The 19,916-nt window shown below is 47.5% G+C and overlaps 1 protein-coding gene across 6 annotated transcripts in view; it reads right to left on the bottom strand.

Moving 5' to 3' along the window:
• Positions 1–19,916, bottom strand: part of auts2a (activator of transcription and developmental regulator AUTS2 a) — a 302,379-nt gene that overhangs the window by 218,089 nt on the left and 64,374 nt on the right. For 3 of the 6 annotated variants that reach the window (XM_077020418.1, XM_077020416.1, XM_077020421.1), the window contains exon 3: positions 18,077–18,310. The exons of 1 other annotated variant lie outside the window; for it this stretch is intronic. In XM_077020418.1, coding sequence (XP_076876533.1) covers positions 18,077–18,310 — 234 coding nt within the window. The remainder of the gene's footprint in view (positions 1–18,076; positions 18,311–19,916) is intronic. 2 more of the 6 variants (XM_077020417.1, XM_077020420.1) reach the window with 2 other exon arrangements.

Genomic DNA, 19,916 nt, shown 5'->3' with positions numbered 1-19,916 from the left:
TTGATCATGGTACCTTTGAAAGCCTCCAGGCGTGTGTGTATGTGCGTGTGTGTGTGTGTGTGTTGGACAGGGCGAGTGTTAAGTGTAGGACAATGGTCTTTACAAGAGGCTGGTATAGTTAGATGTTAGATGGCCAGAGAAGTTAGATGGCCAATGCTAACACCGCTAACACCACTGTGATCTCTGGGTTTATTCGGTCGGCGCCAGTTTCCCTCACAGTCCCAAACGTATTCACTCACTCACTCACTCTCGTTCTGCCTCCGTTCAGTTAGCTTCCCTGTTGCTTCTCTCTTGCTTCCTCACTCTCTCTCCCTCTCTCTCTCGGCAGGGTGACAGAGAACTTCTCAAATGGATTTCAGCTGTGATCATCAGCAAAGGCAGAAGATATCTCTCTCCCATTACCCATTTGGCTTCAACCATTTTAAACTATGCGCCATTTAGTTATGAACGTAACAAACTGGTTAGAATAAAACACGTAGCTATGATTTAGCATCTCTCTTTCACTTCAGCAAAAATCATTCCTTCATTCCTCACAATGTTTATAACGTTTGAGCTTTTTCACTCAAATAATAAAACTAATCATGGATTCACATACCTAACTGCTTGAGATGATACCCACACACACACACACACACACACATCACACCACCCAAACACACAGCCCAGCAGGCATTTCAACGTTGAATCGACGTTGAATCAACGTCGAAAGTGATGGTTGAATCAACGTTGGATTTTGTGTCGATTTTGAAAGGTGAATCAACGTTGATATGCCAACGTCGTTTCAACGTCATACATTCAACCTTGAATAAACCATAACATTCACGTTCATGATGCTCAAAATTGCATGGGAGAGAGGATAAAAACAACTGTATGCCATAATGAAAAAAGAACAATTTTATTTTTTTTATTCTTTCATTTTACTCGGAGTACCACCACACAACCTCAGTCATGGCCTCAAGTCTGGGACTCGAACCCACGACCCTTCGGTCTCAAGACCAGTTCCCTAACCGCCAGGCCACGACTACCCTGCAAACTCTCTTTAAACCTGTTGATTTGTCATTGCGAAGTTTTGTTTCTGCCTCAAAACATTTAAAACTGTTTAATTGCCTGATGTTGTCTTCCTGGTTAATACCTGCCTGTTTTTGACGATGTTTTTGGACTAATTAATAAAAAAAATTATATTATTATTATTATTATTATTATTACTACTACTACTAATAATAATAATAATTAATACCTCTTTCAAAACCCTCAGCCAATGCCAAAGTGTTGTTTGTACTTTTTTATTGTATGTGTTTTTTGAACTTGAAATGGTAATACAAAGGCAGGTTGAAGATATTACTTTGATTCACCGTTAATAGTTCAACGTTTGCGCAACCATTTAACATTAAACGTTGATTCACCGTTAATAGTTCAACGTTTGCGCAACCATTTAACATTAAACGTTGATTCAATGTTGAAACAACAACAGACAGTATTTCAACTATATTTCAACCACATTTCAATGTTGAAGGTCGGTCGTGTGCCAGCTGGGAGAGCACAGACTGCTGTTGTACGTGTATAACCTTAAAACTCAAGATTTCCTCAAGAGCATCACAGCGCTAACTCGGCGTGGCAGGTCAGTAGGAGCTGTTGATATGTTGTGACAGGTGCGTTACACTCTGAATCAGGCTGTCTGAGTTCACGTCTCATTTGTCTCCAGCGTTTAGACACTTCCCTACAGGCATTTCTCCCTCCACCCACTCTGCCCCACCCATCTACCCCATCCTCTCCACCCCCACCTCCTCTCCCCACACAAGAAGAATTCAAATAAATATAGACTCAGGACGTAGGAGATCTACTTCCAGATGGCAGAAATCATCTCACACACACACACACACACACACACACACACACACACACACACACACAGGTAAACTGAGGTCATCCTTTCAGGATGTGTTGGTAAACGGAGACTAACAGCAGCTTTAGGAGACACACATGCACACGCACACACGCGCACACCGGTCACATGCTCACATTGCCAGAACAAAGTGCTTCAAATCAAAGATCTTGTCATGGTGTGACACTGCTCTGATTCTTTAGGGCTATGTGGACGAACTAATCCAGTCTACCCCAAAGCAGATTGTGCACGTGTGGTACTGCGTGGGATGTGAACGTGAACGAGAGCAAACAGGACTGGACTGGCCGTGGCTCCTGTGTGGCTGTGTGCGCTTAGCCCCGCCCTCATCAGCCCACACCAGCATCACGGAGGACAGCAACCGTGACAACAGTAGCTGTGGAAACAGCTAAATCTAGCTGTCTGGCTTTTTGTGCCTTCTTGATCTGATCATGTAGAGAGGAAGGCGTGCTGCCCCCACACAGGCAGGGCCTACAGGAGGGTGCCACACAGCCACCGTGCTCACTTCAATAACACGAGTCATCTCACGCACGGCACTTTTTTTTATTTTATGTTGGTGCTGCAGGTGAGTATATGAAAATGCGCACATGTCATATCAGAACACAGATGCATTCATATTACAGTTAGAAACAGGTTAATTATGAATCGTCAAATCCGATCTGAGCAAAACAATCTGAACTGGACAATGTGGCCTGGAATGTGGATACAGTCACATCACCCACAAGCACACAGAAATGTTATTATGCACTTACAACTGCCCCGCCTGCACAGGAACTGCCCCCACTGCAGGAGGCATGACTCAGGGGTCCAGATGTGTCTGAGCTCTGAAGTGACCGCTCTGAACGGTCATCATAAGTGCAATGACGAGGCTGCAGTCAGCAGTGCTCAGAGCTGCTGGGTTTTAACTCAGTTTGCCTTTAACCCCAGGATTTAACAAAAGAGTGAGATGCTCAGAGGTGAGCTGCTGAGCACACAGCATTAAAGGCACTCTAGAGACCTATGACCACGGATCACACGCACGGATCACACGCACGGATCCCACAGTGTACAGAAGAGCTAGCCAGCTCTCAGGTTTCATTTGGGTGCTATGGAGGAACAGCAGAACAGCAAAGGTAGACACACACACACACACACACACACACACACACACACACACACACACACACACACACACACACACACACACACACACACAGAGAGAGAGCCCAAGGCTGTGCAGATGTAGCATTTCCTTGGCTATAGGCACAGTATATCAGATGCAAGAGATGCTATGGAATAATGCCATGATAACACACACACACAAAGAGGAGGCAGACACTCCAGGGGCCCATGTGAGACAGGCTCGTTGGGCCCAGAGGTACCGCCCTGGGCACGGGGGCATGAACCATGCTCTCTGCTACCCTGACTTCACTGCCACAGCAGCGCACCAATTTTCCACTCAGCCTGCTGCAATGTGAACAAGCAGTGAGATAGAGACAAAGAGAGAGAGAGAGAGAGCGCGAGAGAGAGAGAGAGAGCGAGAGAGAGAGAGAGCGAGAGAGAGAGAGAGCACGAGAGCAAGCTTCCCCTCCACTTCTCTAAATGCTTTTAGTGGGTCCTTTAATCTTTTAAGCTCTCAGGGGGGCTAATGCAGTCTGACTCGATAGGAAGGAGCAGCACTTACATAATCAGACAGAGAGAAACCAGAGAAAGAGAGAGAGAGAGAGAGAGAGAAAGAGAGAGAGACATGGGGGGAGAGAGAGAGAGAGAGAGAGAGAGACATAGGGGGGAGAGAGAGTGGGAGAGAAAGAGAGAGAGAGAGACATAGGGGGGGAGAGAGAGAGGGAGAGAGACATAGAGGGGAGAGAGACATAGGGGGGGAGAGAGAGAGGGAGAGAGACATAGAGGGGAGAGAGAGAGAGAGAGAGAGAGAGAGAGAGAGAGAGAGAGAGATCCATGCTTGACTGACTACATTCACTCTACTTTGCCACCTTCCTGTCCAATACTGCATGATTTTAGCTCAACCTGATGATAAAATGTATTCAGAGAGATAAAACTAGGTTTGTGTGCTTGTGTCTTCATTCTTCCTCCTCTCCCTCTCTGCTTTCTTTCTCTCTCCTCTCCTCTTAAGTTCTTGGAGAGCATGGTTTCCTGCTCAGTGCACAGTGAGATTCAGATGGAGATCTTGGGCAGATTAGAGCGTCCTAGCCGAGCACTGCTATGACAAGACCAAGTCACGGTCCTGTATGGACCTGGCACACACACGCTAACCTCACCCGGTGTCCACACACTCACCTTTTATCCTGGAGCCCTGACCCTACGTTCACAGAGGAAATTGAGTTAGTTGTTACACTCTGTTAATACAAGGAGCTTAGAGCAGCCATAAGTTTAGCTGGCAGACAAGAGGCTCAGCAGGTGTGTGTGTGTGTGTGTGTGTGTGTGTGTGTGTGTGTGTGTGTGTGTGTGTGTGTGCTTTGCCCTGGAAATCACGGTCTCAGGCCTTAGGAGGGAACCGCACTGCTTACTCTCAACAAGATGGACACTACACGAGGAGACCCAAAATTACCCAGGCAAAAATGTCCCTAATCAGAGTGTCGATTACACTTTGACCACAAATCAGTGCGGCTGTACCCCGAATTCCGAGCTCGGCCTCCTACGCCAGGCCAGGTGCAGCTCTGACGCAGTTCAGCCTCTGGACCTGAACAAGCGCTCCACAACAAATCACAGCACTTTTCAGACCCTGAACCAACGAGACTCGGGGAGACAGAAGCACAGACAGGGAGAGTGAGATGGCAGGACGCTGTCTTTTACCCTGAAGCTGTAAGACAGCACTATAATGTTAAAAGATTCTGTATATTGCAGTTCTGTCCAGTACTGGATATTACAGTTCTGTCCTGAACTGGATATTACAGCTCCATCATGTACTGGATACAGTTATGTGTCCAGGTGCACGTAAACACAAATTTAGAAGGTGGGCATTAATGATGCACAGGTCTATGCAGAAAAGTAATTTACAATATTTGAAAAATTATGTTTACAAAGTAAAATAGTTCATAAATGTAAAATTAGTTTAAAATTAGAGGACCAGAGGAGACAGGGGACAGAAGAAACAGAAGATAAGAGGAGGACAGAGGAAGAGAGTGACGTAGGTCGATGACAACTTATGACCCAGCAGGCCCGGGTCATGTGTTAAAACTGCTCAGAGTCGCTTTTGGAGCGTTCACTCAAACTATTACTAATGGTACCACTAATAAACCCTTTATAAACCATTCATAAACCCTTCAGAAGTGTAGCATTTTTGAAGGCATGATGTAATGAGCTTTGTAATGAAGAAATACTTCTCTGGGATGAAAAGTAATTTTATACTGAAATTAACATTGTAAAAAAAAAATCAGCATAAAAAAATTGGACTTAATTTATTTTCAAAGTAAGTAGTACATACAAGTAAGAAAATGCATTTCCCCAAACTCATAATACGCTCATTAGTTGTAAAAGTGTTTGACAGCAGAATGATCTGGAGTTCCTGGTCTTCAACAGCTTGTGAGTAAGAGGTCCAATCACAACGCGGCAGGGGAGGTTCTTCGTGGTGCAGGAGCAGCAGCAAGAGTGTAGGGGAGGGGCCAGACTAGGCCCCTCCCCCAGTGTCAGCCCTGCCAGCTGATATACAGACGACTATGCTGGTATACTTCAGCTACAGTGGAAAATAAAAGGCCAAACAGCCCTGTTCTCCTCACACTGTGCCCACACTCCTCTCACACTCCTCTCACACTCAAGGGGAGGGGGAGTGTGCTCCACTATAAAGGGTGCAGCCTCCAGGGGGCGACGGTGAGCATTACTCGTGCCTTCTGAGGGAATATGAGAAGCGACAGGCCGGCGTTTGGAACTCATTTCGCCTCTCCGGGCAGCAGGAGGGTTGGAGCAGCATAAGACAAATCGCGAGACACCAGCGTGGGATAACTCCACGAGCCCAAGACTCTCAGACGCAGGGGCGCGTGCCAAATGCTTGCCTCAGCCGGCTGTAACCCCCCCCCCCCCCCCCGGCCTGGGCTGCTTGGATGCAGCTTCGCACGCACAACCCCCCCCCCCCCTCCCACCGCCAGGCACAGAGCCTAGCAGAGTTTGTAGCCAGCAAGGAATCAGATGAAAGAGAGGAAAAGGAGATAAACGAGTGTAATTGCTGGCAGATGAGAGGAAGAACAACAGACCTGAGCAGGAAGTGGCAGGGATGTGAACCAGGAAGAGACGGTCAAAAGGCCCAACGGACACGCAGCGATACGCACGCACACACCACGCACGCACGCACCCTAGATCAGGTCTCGAAGTGTGTGTGTGTGTGTGTGTGTGTGTGTGTGTGTGTGTGTGTGTGTGTGTGTGTGTGTGGTACTTGGGGAGACGGAAGGTTACACCAGTAAGGTTCTGTCATTCTAATCAAAACAGAACAGAAGATTTCCCTTGACTTTTGACCAAAGTGTTTGTCAGGGGTCAAAAGGGATCAAGGGAGCAGCTGATCAAAGGGGCAGAGCAGCTACTGAACTGAAAAGATACTGGTGCACCTCCCAGAAAGACCCAAGACAGCTCAAAGACAACTCAAAGACAACTCAAACACAGCTCAAAGACAGCTCAGATAGGTGCATCACTATGCCTGAAACACACATGTCTATGGACACTTTTTCTGCAGGATGCAGAAAAATATATTGTACATTCATAGAATCACTGACCCTGTGCAGCAAACATACCACACAGTCACTAACACTGTCATTAAAAAGAGAGACAGATGGACAGAGGGGGATTAGAAAAGAGACAGAGAGACAGGTGAAACAGGTCGAACCCTCATCCCTGACCTCTAACCCTGACCTAAATCTCCATGCTCTCACTGGTTAATGTTTAGAGGTCATCCCACTCTTACATAAATTCTTACATAGCTACATCATCTTATACACACTAACATAATGCCTATATAAACAGTATATCACCATTTATAGCAACCAATGTTTTGCTATAATATCAGACATCTACAGCATGATTAAAGGGTCGTGTGTGTGAGAGGAAACACTTGTCCTTTACATGAATTCAGAAATGTAGATGAGATGGTGCTGGTGATGATGCCGATGATGAAGACAGGACAAACCACGTCAGTGGTGAAACAGATGGAACGTATACGAGAATATGGAGCAAAGCAACGGAGCGCGCATACACACACACACACACACACACACACACACACACACACACACACACACACACACACACACACGCACCGGCCACAGGTCCGTTACCAGCACACGGAGCCCAATTTCCTGGGAGTACTGGGGGAGTGTCAGCTGATCCAGCAGGACTGCTCACACAGCCTAAACCAGAGCTCTATCGATCTGGCCCGGTGAACTACACGCATTCCACCGACAGATCACATGCATCAGGGTCAGGAGAAGAGAGGGATGGGGGTGTAATACACACATGCAAACACACACACACGCACCCACGCATGCACACACACACACACACGTACCCACGCATGCACACATGTACACACACACACACGAGCACACATGTACACACACACACACACACACGAGCACACATGTACACACACACACACACACACGAGCACACATGTACACACTCACACACGTACAAATAGACATACATTATGAATATGCACACATGTATGCATGAACACACACGTACCAGTGAAGACATACACACATATACTCACACACATATAGCAGTACACACACTTACTCACAAAAACATACTAGTGCACTTAAACTTTCTTACACATGCACACTTGTGCATAAAAAACACAGGCACACAAACCTGCGTATGTCTTTTTTGTGTGATAATTCAGATTGTAAATGAAACCTTAGATATAAGTTCCAAACCTCTCTGACAGTGACTAATACTGCTTTATGTTTTATATTTGTCCTACATTGATCTGCAGCGCTAGCAAGCTAATAACAGATAATGAGTTTAGCAATACCTCCTCCTCCTGCTGTAGAGCGTTAACTTCTATAGAGTCATTTCTACATATATCCCCATTTTTGTTCTCAGGACACAAACAGCAAGTTTGAGTTTCACAGTGCTGCTCTGGCTAATTGAAGATTCTTATTTTAGCCGTTGCTGTATTTAGACACCTCACCCTCAAACAACACGGACAAAAAGACAAGAGGGAGGATGAAGTGGACTGATCAGGGGACGACTGGGGCACACGAGTACAGAAACCTTTCAGTGTGCACCACACAACAGACCATAATCAGGATCAATTAGCAGGTGTTCATAAGCACAGGGCATCACCACTGAGATTTATGTTGGGGCACTGGTGGCTCAGTGGTTAAAGTACTTGACTAGTAATCAGAATGGTGCCGGTTCAAGACCCACCACGACTTCTTAGCTGCTCAAATTGTATTCAGTGATAATTGTATTTAGCTGACACATAAAAGTGTCAGCTAAATACTGTAAACGTACACACATAGAATCAAGCTGTTAGCTGAGTGCATTTCTAATGCAAAATGTGACGGGGAGGCAGCGCGGATTATATTTCAAGTGGGACACCTAGTGATTTCCTACCAACTGGAAGCACTTTCTTAAGTGGCCACCAGGGAGTGCTAAAACACCACTCTGATTTTCCTCTGCCTATGCGTGTCTAGGAGCCCAGTAAGCACATGGTTCTAATTTAAGTCAGAGCTCCAAGTCCAAACCTATCTTCCATGTATTCTCAGTATTTCTATATCAGTATGACTATGAACCGTAGAGCACATACCATTCTTCACTTAATATCTCGTGTTCAGACCTCACCTCAGCTGTGTGTGTGTGTGTGTGTGTGTGTGTGTGTGTGTGTGTGTGTGTGTGTGTGTGTGTGTGTGTGTGTGTGTGTGTGAGAGAGAGAGAAAGCTATAGAGAGAGGCTCCCATGTAAAATGTCATTCAGTAGAACCCAATCTGAATGAACCATTTCATTGCAGGGGCTGTTAGGTACACCACATGTCTCAATCTGTTTCTGTCTCGCAGTCTACATCTCACAGTACCTCAGCAAGGCCATCAGATCAATACAATATCTCCTCAGGCACAGCTGAGAGCCCTGAACCCAGGTTAAAAGCACTGGCCGCAAGGTGACATGACACTCTCCACCTGTGTCACACTCCCCGACACCACAAAGCCAGAGGCAGATCGTCTATTCAGGTCTGGCAGATCACATATTCACAGCAGATTGTCAGCTGATCATATTCAACTGACAAAATTCAAACAGTCAAGTAACCAAAGGAGTAAAATCCTGTGGAATAAAACACGAGATTTTAAGTTCAGATAAAAACTGACAAGTAAAGCTGTTTGAAAGAGAGACGCAATGTGTCAGTGATTTGAAAGTGCAGAGCTTCAGTGCTTTAAGGAGGTATGTAGATCTGATCTCGCACGGTTCCTCCTCATACTGGAGTCTCCAAGAGACGGCAGAGCCAAAAATATCAAAGCCGCCTTTACCCTACGACACACACGGGCGCTGTGAGGTCCAGGTCTGGAAAAGCAACATCTGACTTCACTGTGCGTTGTAAAGTCAGCGAGACCTACAAGTGTGCAGCTCGGCACATCTGTGACGGATCAGCAGTGAAAACTTTACGCCTCTAAGAGCGCTTAGCGCTTGTGGAGAAAATACATCTATGTACTCGCTAGTGAGAGATGGCACTGCGTGTGATGTTTCTCATGTCCTTGAAAGGGCACACCTGGAGAAAAGAGAATTCAGAGTAACATTCAGGGAATTCAGAGCAGTTCAATCATTAGCTTTAGTTAAACGTTTTAACTGCTGCTAGAACCATTATCCTTATCAAAACATCCTGAACAGTCAGGTCCTTCTACTCCATATGAGCACTGTCAGGTCATGCTATTTTCATTATGAATGTGTATTATTTCTGACTCCATAAATATCTCAGCGTAAGAAGAAAAAAATATTTTTTGGTATCAACTTGCAACATTTATTGTAGTGCAAAGAAAGGAATAAGACACAACTGAAGAATTTGTTTCTGATTTCGTTTCATTCTTTGGTGACAGTGCATGTAGAGCACCAAACAGCATTCAGCTACAGCATTCAGCTACAGCATTCAGCTACAGTATTCAGTGTTGCCGTTCCAAACCCAAAGACCATCAACACTCAGGTAAACACATGTGGGGTCCAATCACTGGATTGGTCCAATAATTTTCTGGATTTTGTTTTGCTGCTTAAACTTACATGTACTTGGTATTACCGCCACTAGTGTTGGTTGAACCCAGGTCTTATTACTGTTGTTATTATTGGTCTTATTTACTGACTTTAGTCATTTTCTATTTGTGGTCAATTTCATATTGTAAATCAACTGCAGATCCATTAATCCATCAAATAAAAAATAATTATATGAAGTGAAACTATGTCCCAAAATAGCTTTCCACCATTGTAAACACGATGTGCACTCTGTAAGGCTGTTTAATATGCTAGCTAAAGTGCTTTGGCTTTTACAAAATGAGGCTTCCTGTGATCAGCTATTTCTCCCTAAAGATAAAACCAGGTAAAACAGCCAACTTTGCCAACTTTTCTTGTATATTGAGTTCCATGTATGCTCCTTGTAATGTAAGAGCACCTCTTTTAAAAGCCAGCCACCGAGACAGCTAGATAAAGGGCAGAGAGTTTGCAGCACGTCCGTGAGACACTGCCCTCTGTCAGCAACACTAATCTCATCTGAAGAGATAATGACTGATCTGCTCACAATAAACACCAACACCCGCAGAGCCAATGTGCACACACCTCTGAGCCGCTTTAGGAAGACGGCTAAGAGAGGAAGTCTACACTAGAGAATACCACACACACACACACACACACACACACACACACACACACACACACACACACACACACACACACACACACACACACACACACACATACACACACACACACACACACACACACAAAAACCATCTGCCTTGTCTCTCCACCGACCAGTTATGTACTACTTCACAACAATTAAAAAACAGATGCAAACCTACAGTCATTCATGCTTTTAAACCGATTTTAAACAAATATGTTTAGCAAGTATTTTGTCTTCACAGATATGCAGAAACAATTAAAAGATCATTTCAGAGATTATTCTAAAATTCCAAAATTATTCAAAAAGTTCTTTTATAATTGGGCACAAAGTACCCATCTTATTTTGCCGTATTAACTACTTAAAACACAGTTATACTCATCACTATATGATGAAAGGACATGATGAAATTTAATATGAATCCAGTGGGTTATATTACCTATGATTGAGAGGCCGTTAACACGTGCACTCTTCTACACACTCACAAAGGCCGTTAACACGTGCACTCTTCTACACACTCACACAGGCCGTTAACACGTGCACTCTTCTACACACTCACACAGGCCGTTAACACGTGCACTCTTCTACACACTCACACAGGCCGTTAACACGTGCACTCTTCTACACACTCACACAGGCCGTTAACACGTGCACTCTTCTACACACTCACACAGGCCGTTAACACGTGTACTCTTCTACACACTCACACAGGCCGTTAACACATGCACTCTTCTACACACTCACGAAGGCCGTTGACACGTGCGCTCTTCTACACACTCACACAGGCCGTTGACACGTGCACTCTTCTACACACACACACAGGCCGTTGACACACTCTTCCTCACACTCAGTGGTAGTCTGTTTGACCCTCTGGTGCTGCTGGATTACAGCTGAAGTGAGTGTACTCAGGAACCACAGCCACATCTCGCAAACCTGGAAACTTTGCAAAGGGAAAAATAATGATGTCACAGAAATGGCATAAAGACGCAGCGGATATCATCTTCCATCTCACATGTGGACGTAGACGCAGCCGGGTTATGATGAGGAACTTCCACCACGAGGTGATCTACACTGTCAACAAGCTTCTGTTGAAGACCTCCTGCCTCAAGCACAATGAGCTGTGACATTAACATGACTTCAGCAGAACTGTTCTGCAGCAAATCCCCAAAGGCCGGACCACGCTACCCGCCCAGCCTGGAGCTCTCACCCAGATCAGTCCATGAAGGCTGAACGTGGACTCCACAACTCACTAGAAGTCTAGGAGTCTCTCACTGGGTCTAGATTGTCAGGTGATGGCGTTACTGCTCATGTTATTATTGTTATTCCATTGTCCTAAGACTTGGGGAAACCAGGAGCAGAGAGGCACACCGTACTTCATAACGAAAGGCCTCTATGTTAAGAGTGAATGTGTGTCAGCAGTGGGCGTGCTTGACTGGTCCGCGGTGTGGGAGCAAAACCAGGCCACAGCACAAGGCAGGTGAGGGGTGCCAAAAACCTGCAGTCAGCCGACCTGTAACCTTTTCACACGCTCGGATACCCACCGCAGGCAGTGAGGGCGGGGCCACCGGGCAGCGCCAAACCACACGACACGACCCACATACCCCGTTAGACTAGAACTTTCCGTGGGTACACGACCCACATACCCTAGAAGACCCAAGAAAACAGCATATACAAAAAAGTATTACGGCGAAGAACCACGTGGGTCAGTTTACCCATTCTGAGGCTCTTAAGGACATCATGAGTGCCTGCTCCAAGACTTTGGACGACAGCTTCAGAAGCCTGGCAGCGAGAGAGGTGGCAGGGACCAGGTGCTGGTCGTTAAGAGGGGTGCAGAGTGAAGCCGTGCTCCAGGGTTCACACCATTAGTGGCTAATGGAAGTAATCAGGCCTCAGGCCTCATCGTGCCCCAGGGCCCTGTAGGCTGAGTGCTGTCGGGCGTCTGAGTGGAGAGGAGACGGCGTGAGGGTCTGAGGAAACCTCATGAGGCCCCTCCGCATAGCCAACTGCTCCGGATCTTTCCGTTATCTCGTTTCCGACCTCCACTGGTGGGCTAGCGGTTTAGCAACAGGTCTGTGAGGAGGTGTGTCCGTTAGCCCTTTTACATTGCTGTCGTCTTTCACAAACTGTCTTATTCATAAATAAACAAATAAATAACAGCTGGCACTGCACTGCTAAACTGGATCACTGGGAATGATTTTCCTCCACCCCAACTGATTAATGAGATGAAAGCAGCGTAGGCCCTCAGAACCACCAGCGTAGGTCATCCTAAGAACCTCCACCCTAACTGCACCAGCGTAGGTACTCTTCAGAAGCCCCATCCTAACTACTCCAGCGTAGGTCCTCCTCAGAAGCTCCATCCTAACTACACCAGCGTAGGTCCTCCTCAGAACCTCCACCCTAACTACACCAGCATAGGTCCTCCTCAGAACCTCCACCCTAACTACACCAGCATAGGTCCTCCTCAGAACCTCCACCCTAACTACACCAGCATAGGTCCTCCTCAGAACCTCCACCCTAACTACACCAGCGTAGGTCCTCCTCAGAACCTCCACCCTAACTACACCAGTGTAGGTCCTCCTCAGAAGCTCCATCCTAACTACACCAGTGTAGGTCCTCCTCAGAACCTCCACCCTAACTACACCAGCATAGGTCCTCCTCAGAACCTCCACCCTAACTACACCAGCATAGGTCCTCCTCAGAACCTCCACCCTAGCTGCTCTGCACCCACCCCAAGCTAAGGCAGCTCTGCTAATGCCTCTGGGTTATGAGTTATGAGTAAGGAAGCTCTCACCCTGTGCATTCTGGTTGTGGACATGTTTACTTCACTGATGTAAGCGGTAACACCTACAGAGCATTCTGAGTCAGCCAAAAACATCTACTACTATTTTGGTTGACTACATTGATTATTTGTTGCACACAGTGTGTCTGTATATCTATGTGTGTGTCCACGGTAGTCAGTGTTAGAAGTCCATTACTGTTCTTGCAGAGGTATTACATTCATGTCCAGAAATAGCGCTGGATTACGTAAACATTTCACAGATGTGACACCACCTTGAGCTGAACAACTTTCATGATAATTGAGACAACATTTAAACACCTCTCACAGTAACTACGACAACAGCTCATCACCTCTCACAATAACCGAGACAACAGATAAACACCTGTGTCAATAATCGTGGCTATAGCTGAATAGCGGAACACCTCTCACAATAACTACGACAGTGGATTAATAATTCTCAAACGACCAAGCCAACAGCTAAACACCTCCCACAATAAGCAAGATAAAACACCTCTCACAATAACTGGGACAGCAGCGAGGTAGGTAGACAGAACATCGCAAAAAGCTGACTGGATGACATCAGCATTGTGTGTGTGTGTGTGTGTGTGTGTGTGTGTGTGTGTGTGTGTGTGTGTGTCACTCCTCTAAAGGTGGCAGAAGTGCTACCTGTGGCTAGGAAGCTGTCAAAACATGACTATGTCAGCACAGTCCACTTAGCTGGAGAAGAGACAGTGTGTGAGAGAGCAGACAGACATGTAGAGAAACACACACACACACACACACACACACACACACACACACACACACACACACAGGATTGTCATATGCCAGCCCTCACTAACAGGGTGGGTAAACTCAGGTGAGTGTACAGTGTGTGTCCACGTGTGTGTGTGTGTGTGTGTGTGTGTGTGTATGCCTGTATGAGAGCGGTGTATGACATGAGGTTGAGAAAATACACGCATGTGAATTGGAGCAGCCGCACGTCCCTGTAGGCCACAAGTACAACCCTAACTGAAATAAAACACAGTCTACACGATACGCCCTGTAGCCAAGTAACACACACACAAACACATGCACATGCATACATTTACGCACATGTACGCAGACACGCACACGCACACACACACAATGCGGAGTGACGGCCTGAACCCAAAGCCCTGCTGGTCAGAACACCACTGGCCCCTCTGTTCCCTTCAGCAGTGACACACTACATACACATCTCCACGGCAACAACAGAACACAGCTCCCAGTGGCAAGACCAGAGTGTGTTTGTCTGGCCAGATGGGCCTCACAGCAAGACACTCTTCACACACCCACACACACCCCCACACACACAGCAGCACACGTGCACTCCTCCCCCACCACATACATCACACAGCTCTCACAGAGGTTGCATGGCAAACAAGCACAGGAGATGCAGCTTATCAAACGTTAACCGTCTTCCAAAACATATTCACACGCAGTTAAAGCCGCACACGTGACCTCCAGAGGTATGCCGCGGAGTAACCGCCACACGTTCTGGAGTATCCCGTTACTTCGGACACGTTAGATTGATCCACGAGGACAAACGTCACATTCCACAGTGCAGGTAATCAATGTCAATGTGGACACACAATAAGCCTCGCCAGCAGCACGAGATATTAATACTCGTATTAATAGTATTGAAGGCAGGATGAGCAGCAGACACCAGCAGGACCCGCCTGACGAAAAAGGTCCTATGTGAAGAACCTCACAGTGTTGCTTCCTTGAAAGAATCTCCATGGGGGATACAGCAGAGTCTCCAGCTGCAGGTGCCGAGCTCAGAGGAGCATCTGGGGAACCTCTCATGGTACAGAACAGCAGGTCCACCATCACGCAGCACTGAGCTCCAGTACCAAAACGAGGGCCCACCAACCCAGATGTTTGCTGCTCGGCTACAAGGATAAAAGGGTAAAATCTTATAATGCCTGAATGAGGCGATGTGTTCCTGCTCAAATCACCATTCAGCACCCTGGAGTCTGTTGTGAGTGTTGGTTACTGGAGTCTGTTGTGAGTGTTGGTTACTGGAGTCTGTTGTGAGTGTTGGTTACTGGAGTCTGTTGTGAGTGTTGGTTACTGGAGTCTGTTGTGAGTGTTGGTTACTGGAGTCTGTTGTGAGTGTTGGTTACTGGAGTCTGTTGTGAGTGTTGGTTACTGGAGTCTGTTGCGAGTGTTGGTTACTGGAGTCTGTTGCGAGTGTTGGTTACTGGAGTCTGTTGTGAGTGTTGGTTACTGGAGTCTGTTGTGAGTGTTGGTTACTGGAGTCTGTTGTGAGTGTTGGTTACTGGAGTGTTTTAACATCTCCTGAGAGGAAATAAAACCACACAGGCAGTGTGTGTAGTTCAGCTGGGACTGCTAAAGAGCCTCGCTACACCGCCCTGAAGGTATGGAGGACACCACCTCCAACACTGCACCCACTCACCACCTCCAACACTGCACCCACCCTCCTCCTCCAACACTGCACCCACCCACCTCCTCCAACACTGCACCCACCCACCTCCTCCAACACTGCACCCACCCACCTCCTCCAACACTGCACCCACCCTCTTCCTCAAACACTGCACCCACCCACCTCCTCCAACACTGCACCCACCCACCTCCTCCAACACTGCACCCACCCACCTCCTCCAACACTGCACCCACCCAGCTCTTCCAACACTGCACCCACCCACCTCCTCCAACACTGCACCCTCCTCCTGCAACACTGCACCCACCCACCTCCTGCAACACTGCACCCACCCACCTCCTCCAACACTGCACCCTCCTCCTCCTCCAACACTGCACCCTCCTCCTCCAAGACTGCACCCACCCTCCTCCTCCAACACTGCACCCACCCTCCTCCTCCAACACTGCACCCACCCTCCTCCTCCAACACTGCACCCACCCACCTCCTCCAACACTGCACCCACCCACCTCCTCCAACACTGCACCCACCCACCACCTCTAACACTGCACCCTCCTCCTCCAACACTGCACCCACCCACACTCACCCACCTCCTCCACCCACCCACCTCCTCCAACACTGCACCTATTTTATTGCTCTAACTTCATTACAGTTTCCGTTACAACTCTTGTGGGATTCTGAACACATTATGCTAGTTTTAAACAGTGCAAGTGATTTAGCAGGTAAACGGGAGGATATTTCTGGTTATTTGTTTTGGTTATTTATTTTTTACAATTAATCTGTTGTTTGTTTGTGCCATTTTAATCATTTGACAGCTGCGTTAAGAACTACACCGCTGGGAGTCTCTCTCTCTGACCTCGGTGGTTTACTTCCAGACAGAGCAGAGCCCAGCGGTTCACCTGCAGGGCGGTGGCAGGTGCCCCCCTTGCCCCCTGCCTCCAACGCTGGGGTAATACTCACACCACCCTGCACACTGTCTGCTAGACTTAGTGAGAGAAGTAACACGAGATCACACCGGAGAGTCCAGCGGGACAGGAAGCTGTTGAAATGACCTCCACCCAGAATAAATCAACTTTATGGCTTTCAGAAAGATGTTTGGTAGGTTAGGGGTCCAGAGATAACATTCCTGTGGTTGGTTTGTGCAAGATAAATTTGCTGGTCTTTAATCTACCCACGGGCAGAGCACATAAACATGAAAAAAGGGCCAAGCAGTGTGTCCCTGGTTCTCTCACAAGTGTGTGTGTTTGCCACTGTTGCAAGAATACATTCGAAATATGAAAATAAAGTCTCTACACACTCTCACCCACCACACAAGCATTTGAAACACCTCTACACACACTGATTCTAACTCACAACACAAGCTTTTGAAACGCTTCAACACACTCACCCACAACGCAAGCATGCAACAACAAAGACTACTTTAATTAGCACATTCAAGTAAATAAATCCCCACCCTTAGTCCTCCCAAAGCCACCCCCAACACCCCCACACCCCAACACCCCCCCCAACACTCCCGCACCCCAACACTCCCGCACCCCAACACTCCCGCACCCCAACACCCCCACACCCCAACACCCCCACACCCCAACACCCCCACACCCCAACACCCCCCCCAACACTCCCGCATCGCTGTCCTCCTTCCCGACATCACAACAGAGCCGTCACACACCTCACTAGTGGAGCCCGCTGAGCAAAACCAGCCGAAACAACACACAACGCTTCGACGTGTCAGCTGACTGTTTGATTAGAGCCACGCGAGTCCTGCACGGCTGAGGAGACGAGAATAATGATCAACAACTACAACCAAACCTGGTGCTTCTCCACCCGAGTTCGACTGCTGCATCTCCTGTAGAAGAGCCTGGCGCTGTGGACACAGACCCAGCCTGTCACGTCTCTCCTCACTGTTCTCTTTACTCACATCAACCACTCCTAACACAACATAGGAAAGTCCTGCAAACTCGGCGACCCGCACTGCTCCACCAGCCAATCACGGCCCAGAGATGAGAGAGTGACAGAGGACTACGATCATCTCTCCACAGGATGTTCCACACCTTTACGTTTACATCACTTCCGGGGACAGCCAGCACGGCGACGCCTACTCACTGGGTCACGCCTACTCACTGGGTCACGCCTACTCACTGGGTCACGCCTACTCACTGGGTCACGCCTACTCACTGGGCCACGCCTACTCACTGGGCCACGCCGCTTTTTGGGGTTGTTTTTCTTGCGGCCTTGCGTCTGGTCCAGGCCGGGCCGGTTCTCCTGGTCCGAGTGGCGCTGCTGTCCGTGGTGGAGCCGGCTCTTCCGCGGGTCCACGCTGAGCCCGTTAGGGACCCGGCCGGGTCGCTTCTTCTGTAGCCGCTCGTCCTGGGTCTCACTGTGGTCATTGGGCTTCAGGACCATGTCCTTCTGAGAGAGAGAGAGAGAGAGAGAGAGAGAGAGAGAGAGACGGGGAGGGGGGGTGGTGAAAAAGCCATTCAGTCAAATTCAGGGTGTTTTTCTCCTCGTAGATATGTAGAGTGTGATCTTAAGAAAAAACACATACTACACCAAACATACCTACTAAACACATACTAGACCAAACGTACCTACTAAACACATACTAGACCAAACGTACCTACTAAACACATACTTTCAAAACCACTGTACCAGTAGCATAGAGAGAACCATTTCCTCAAGAACAGACACTTCAGAAATAGCAACACAGAATTACAGACTCTCTCCGTCAAGATAACACAGCAGTCCTATCAGACACATATTTTTTCTTCTCCACAGAGAAGAGTGCAGGATCGATATCACAGTGTCCCTCTCTGTAGGGCAGCGATGTGTCTTCCCCGTCTCTACCTACACTCCTCATCGATTGTACTACTTCCTGCAGGAATTCTCTCAGAAACACCTCATGTAAAAAAAAGTGAATAATGAGAAAAGTGTCTGTGTGGCTCTTTTCACTCATGCTTTCCTCCGTCAGTCTCCTGCTACACGCCATCTTCACAGAGGTGGTTTTTTCCCCTATTTTGTGGAACTTCAGAGAAAATTTCTCCTACAAAACCAGACTGCAAGAACAGCAGATCAAGGGCAGAGAGTAACCAATTACAGATCAACCCCACCCCCTCTCGCTCTCTCCCTCACACAGGCGTGCGCTGTGTGTGCGTGCGCACACGTTTCTGTGTGTGTGCTTGTGTAAAATCTCCATTACTGTAATGATTTCAGAGGGTGTCCTGGCTTTAGTTCATTCAAAAGCTTCACAAGGACTATTTTTCTCATACACAAATGCCTGTTTATTAATCGCTTTTCCTGTAGTCTCCCACTCCAATCCAAGGCAATTGCCACACACACACACACACACACACACACACACACACACACACACACACACACACACACAAAGCTGTAATGGTTGTCTCATCCACACACACAACCAGAGTTGTGATCATTCTCAGCATGTATAGGCACACTCTGAATCAGTAGGCCTACACATTCTCAGTCAGGTGTTTAGCTTGCAATACACTGTAGAAACCACACGTGTGTGTCTCCACACATACCATCAGCCTTTAAGAAGCTCTTGACCTCCTCAAGGCCAGATCCAGCATGGCGTCATTCACCTCTGAATCACGTCACATGAGTTTCAAGTCAGTGCCGAGGCCAAAGGAATTTCACTCTCATGTGAATACACTGATCTGAACAGATGGGTAATAACACATGGGCAACGCTCCACGTGGGTAACGCTACATGAGGGTAATGCTACATGAGGGTAATGCTACATGAGGGTAATACTCCAAGTGGGTAATGCTACACGTGGGTAACGCTACACGAGGGTAATGCTACACGAGGGTAATGCTACACGAGGGTAATGCTACACGAGGGTAATGCTACATGAGGGTAATACTCCAAGTGGGTAATGCTACACGTGGGTAACGCTACACCAGGGTAATGCTACATGTGGGTAATGCTACATGTGGGTAATGCTACACGAGGGTAATGCTACACGTGGGTAACGCTACACCAGGGTAATGCT

The sequence above is a fragment of the Brachyhypopomus gauderio genome, chromosome 10, assembly GCF_052324685.1.
Source record: "Brachyhypopomus gauderio isolate BG-103 chromosome 10, BGAUD_0.2, whole genome shotgun sequence".
Classification (NCBI taxonomy): Eukaryota; Metazoa; Chordata; class Actinopteri; order Gymnotiformes; family Hypopomidae; genus Brachyhypopomus; species Brachyhypopomus gauderio.
The sequence above is the reverse complement of the archived record's forward strand: the minus strand, read 5'-3'. Positions and strand labels throughout refer to the sequence as shown.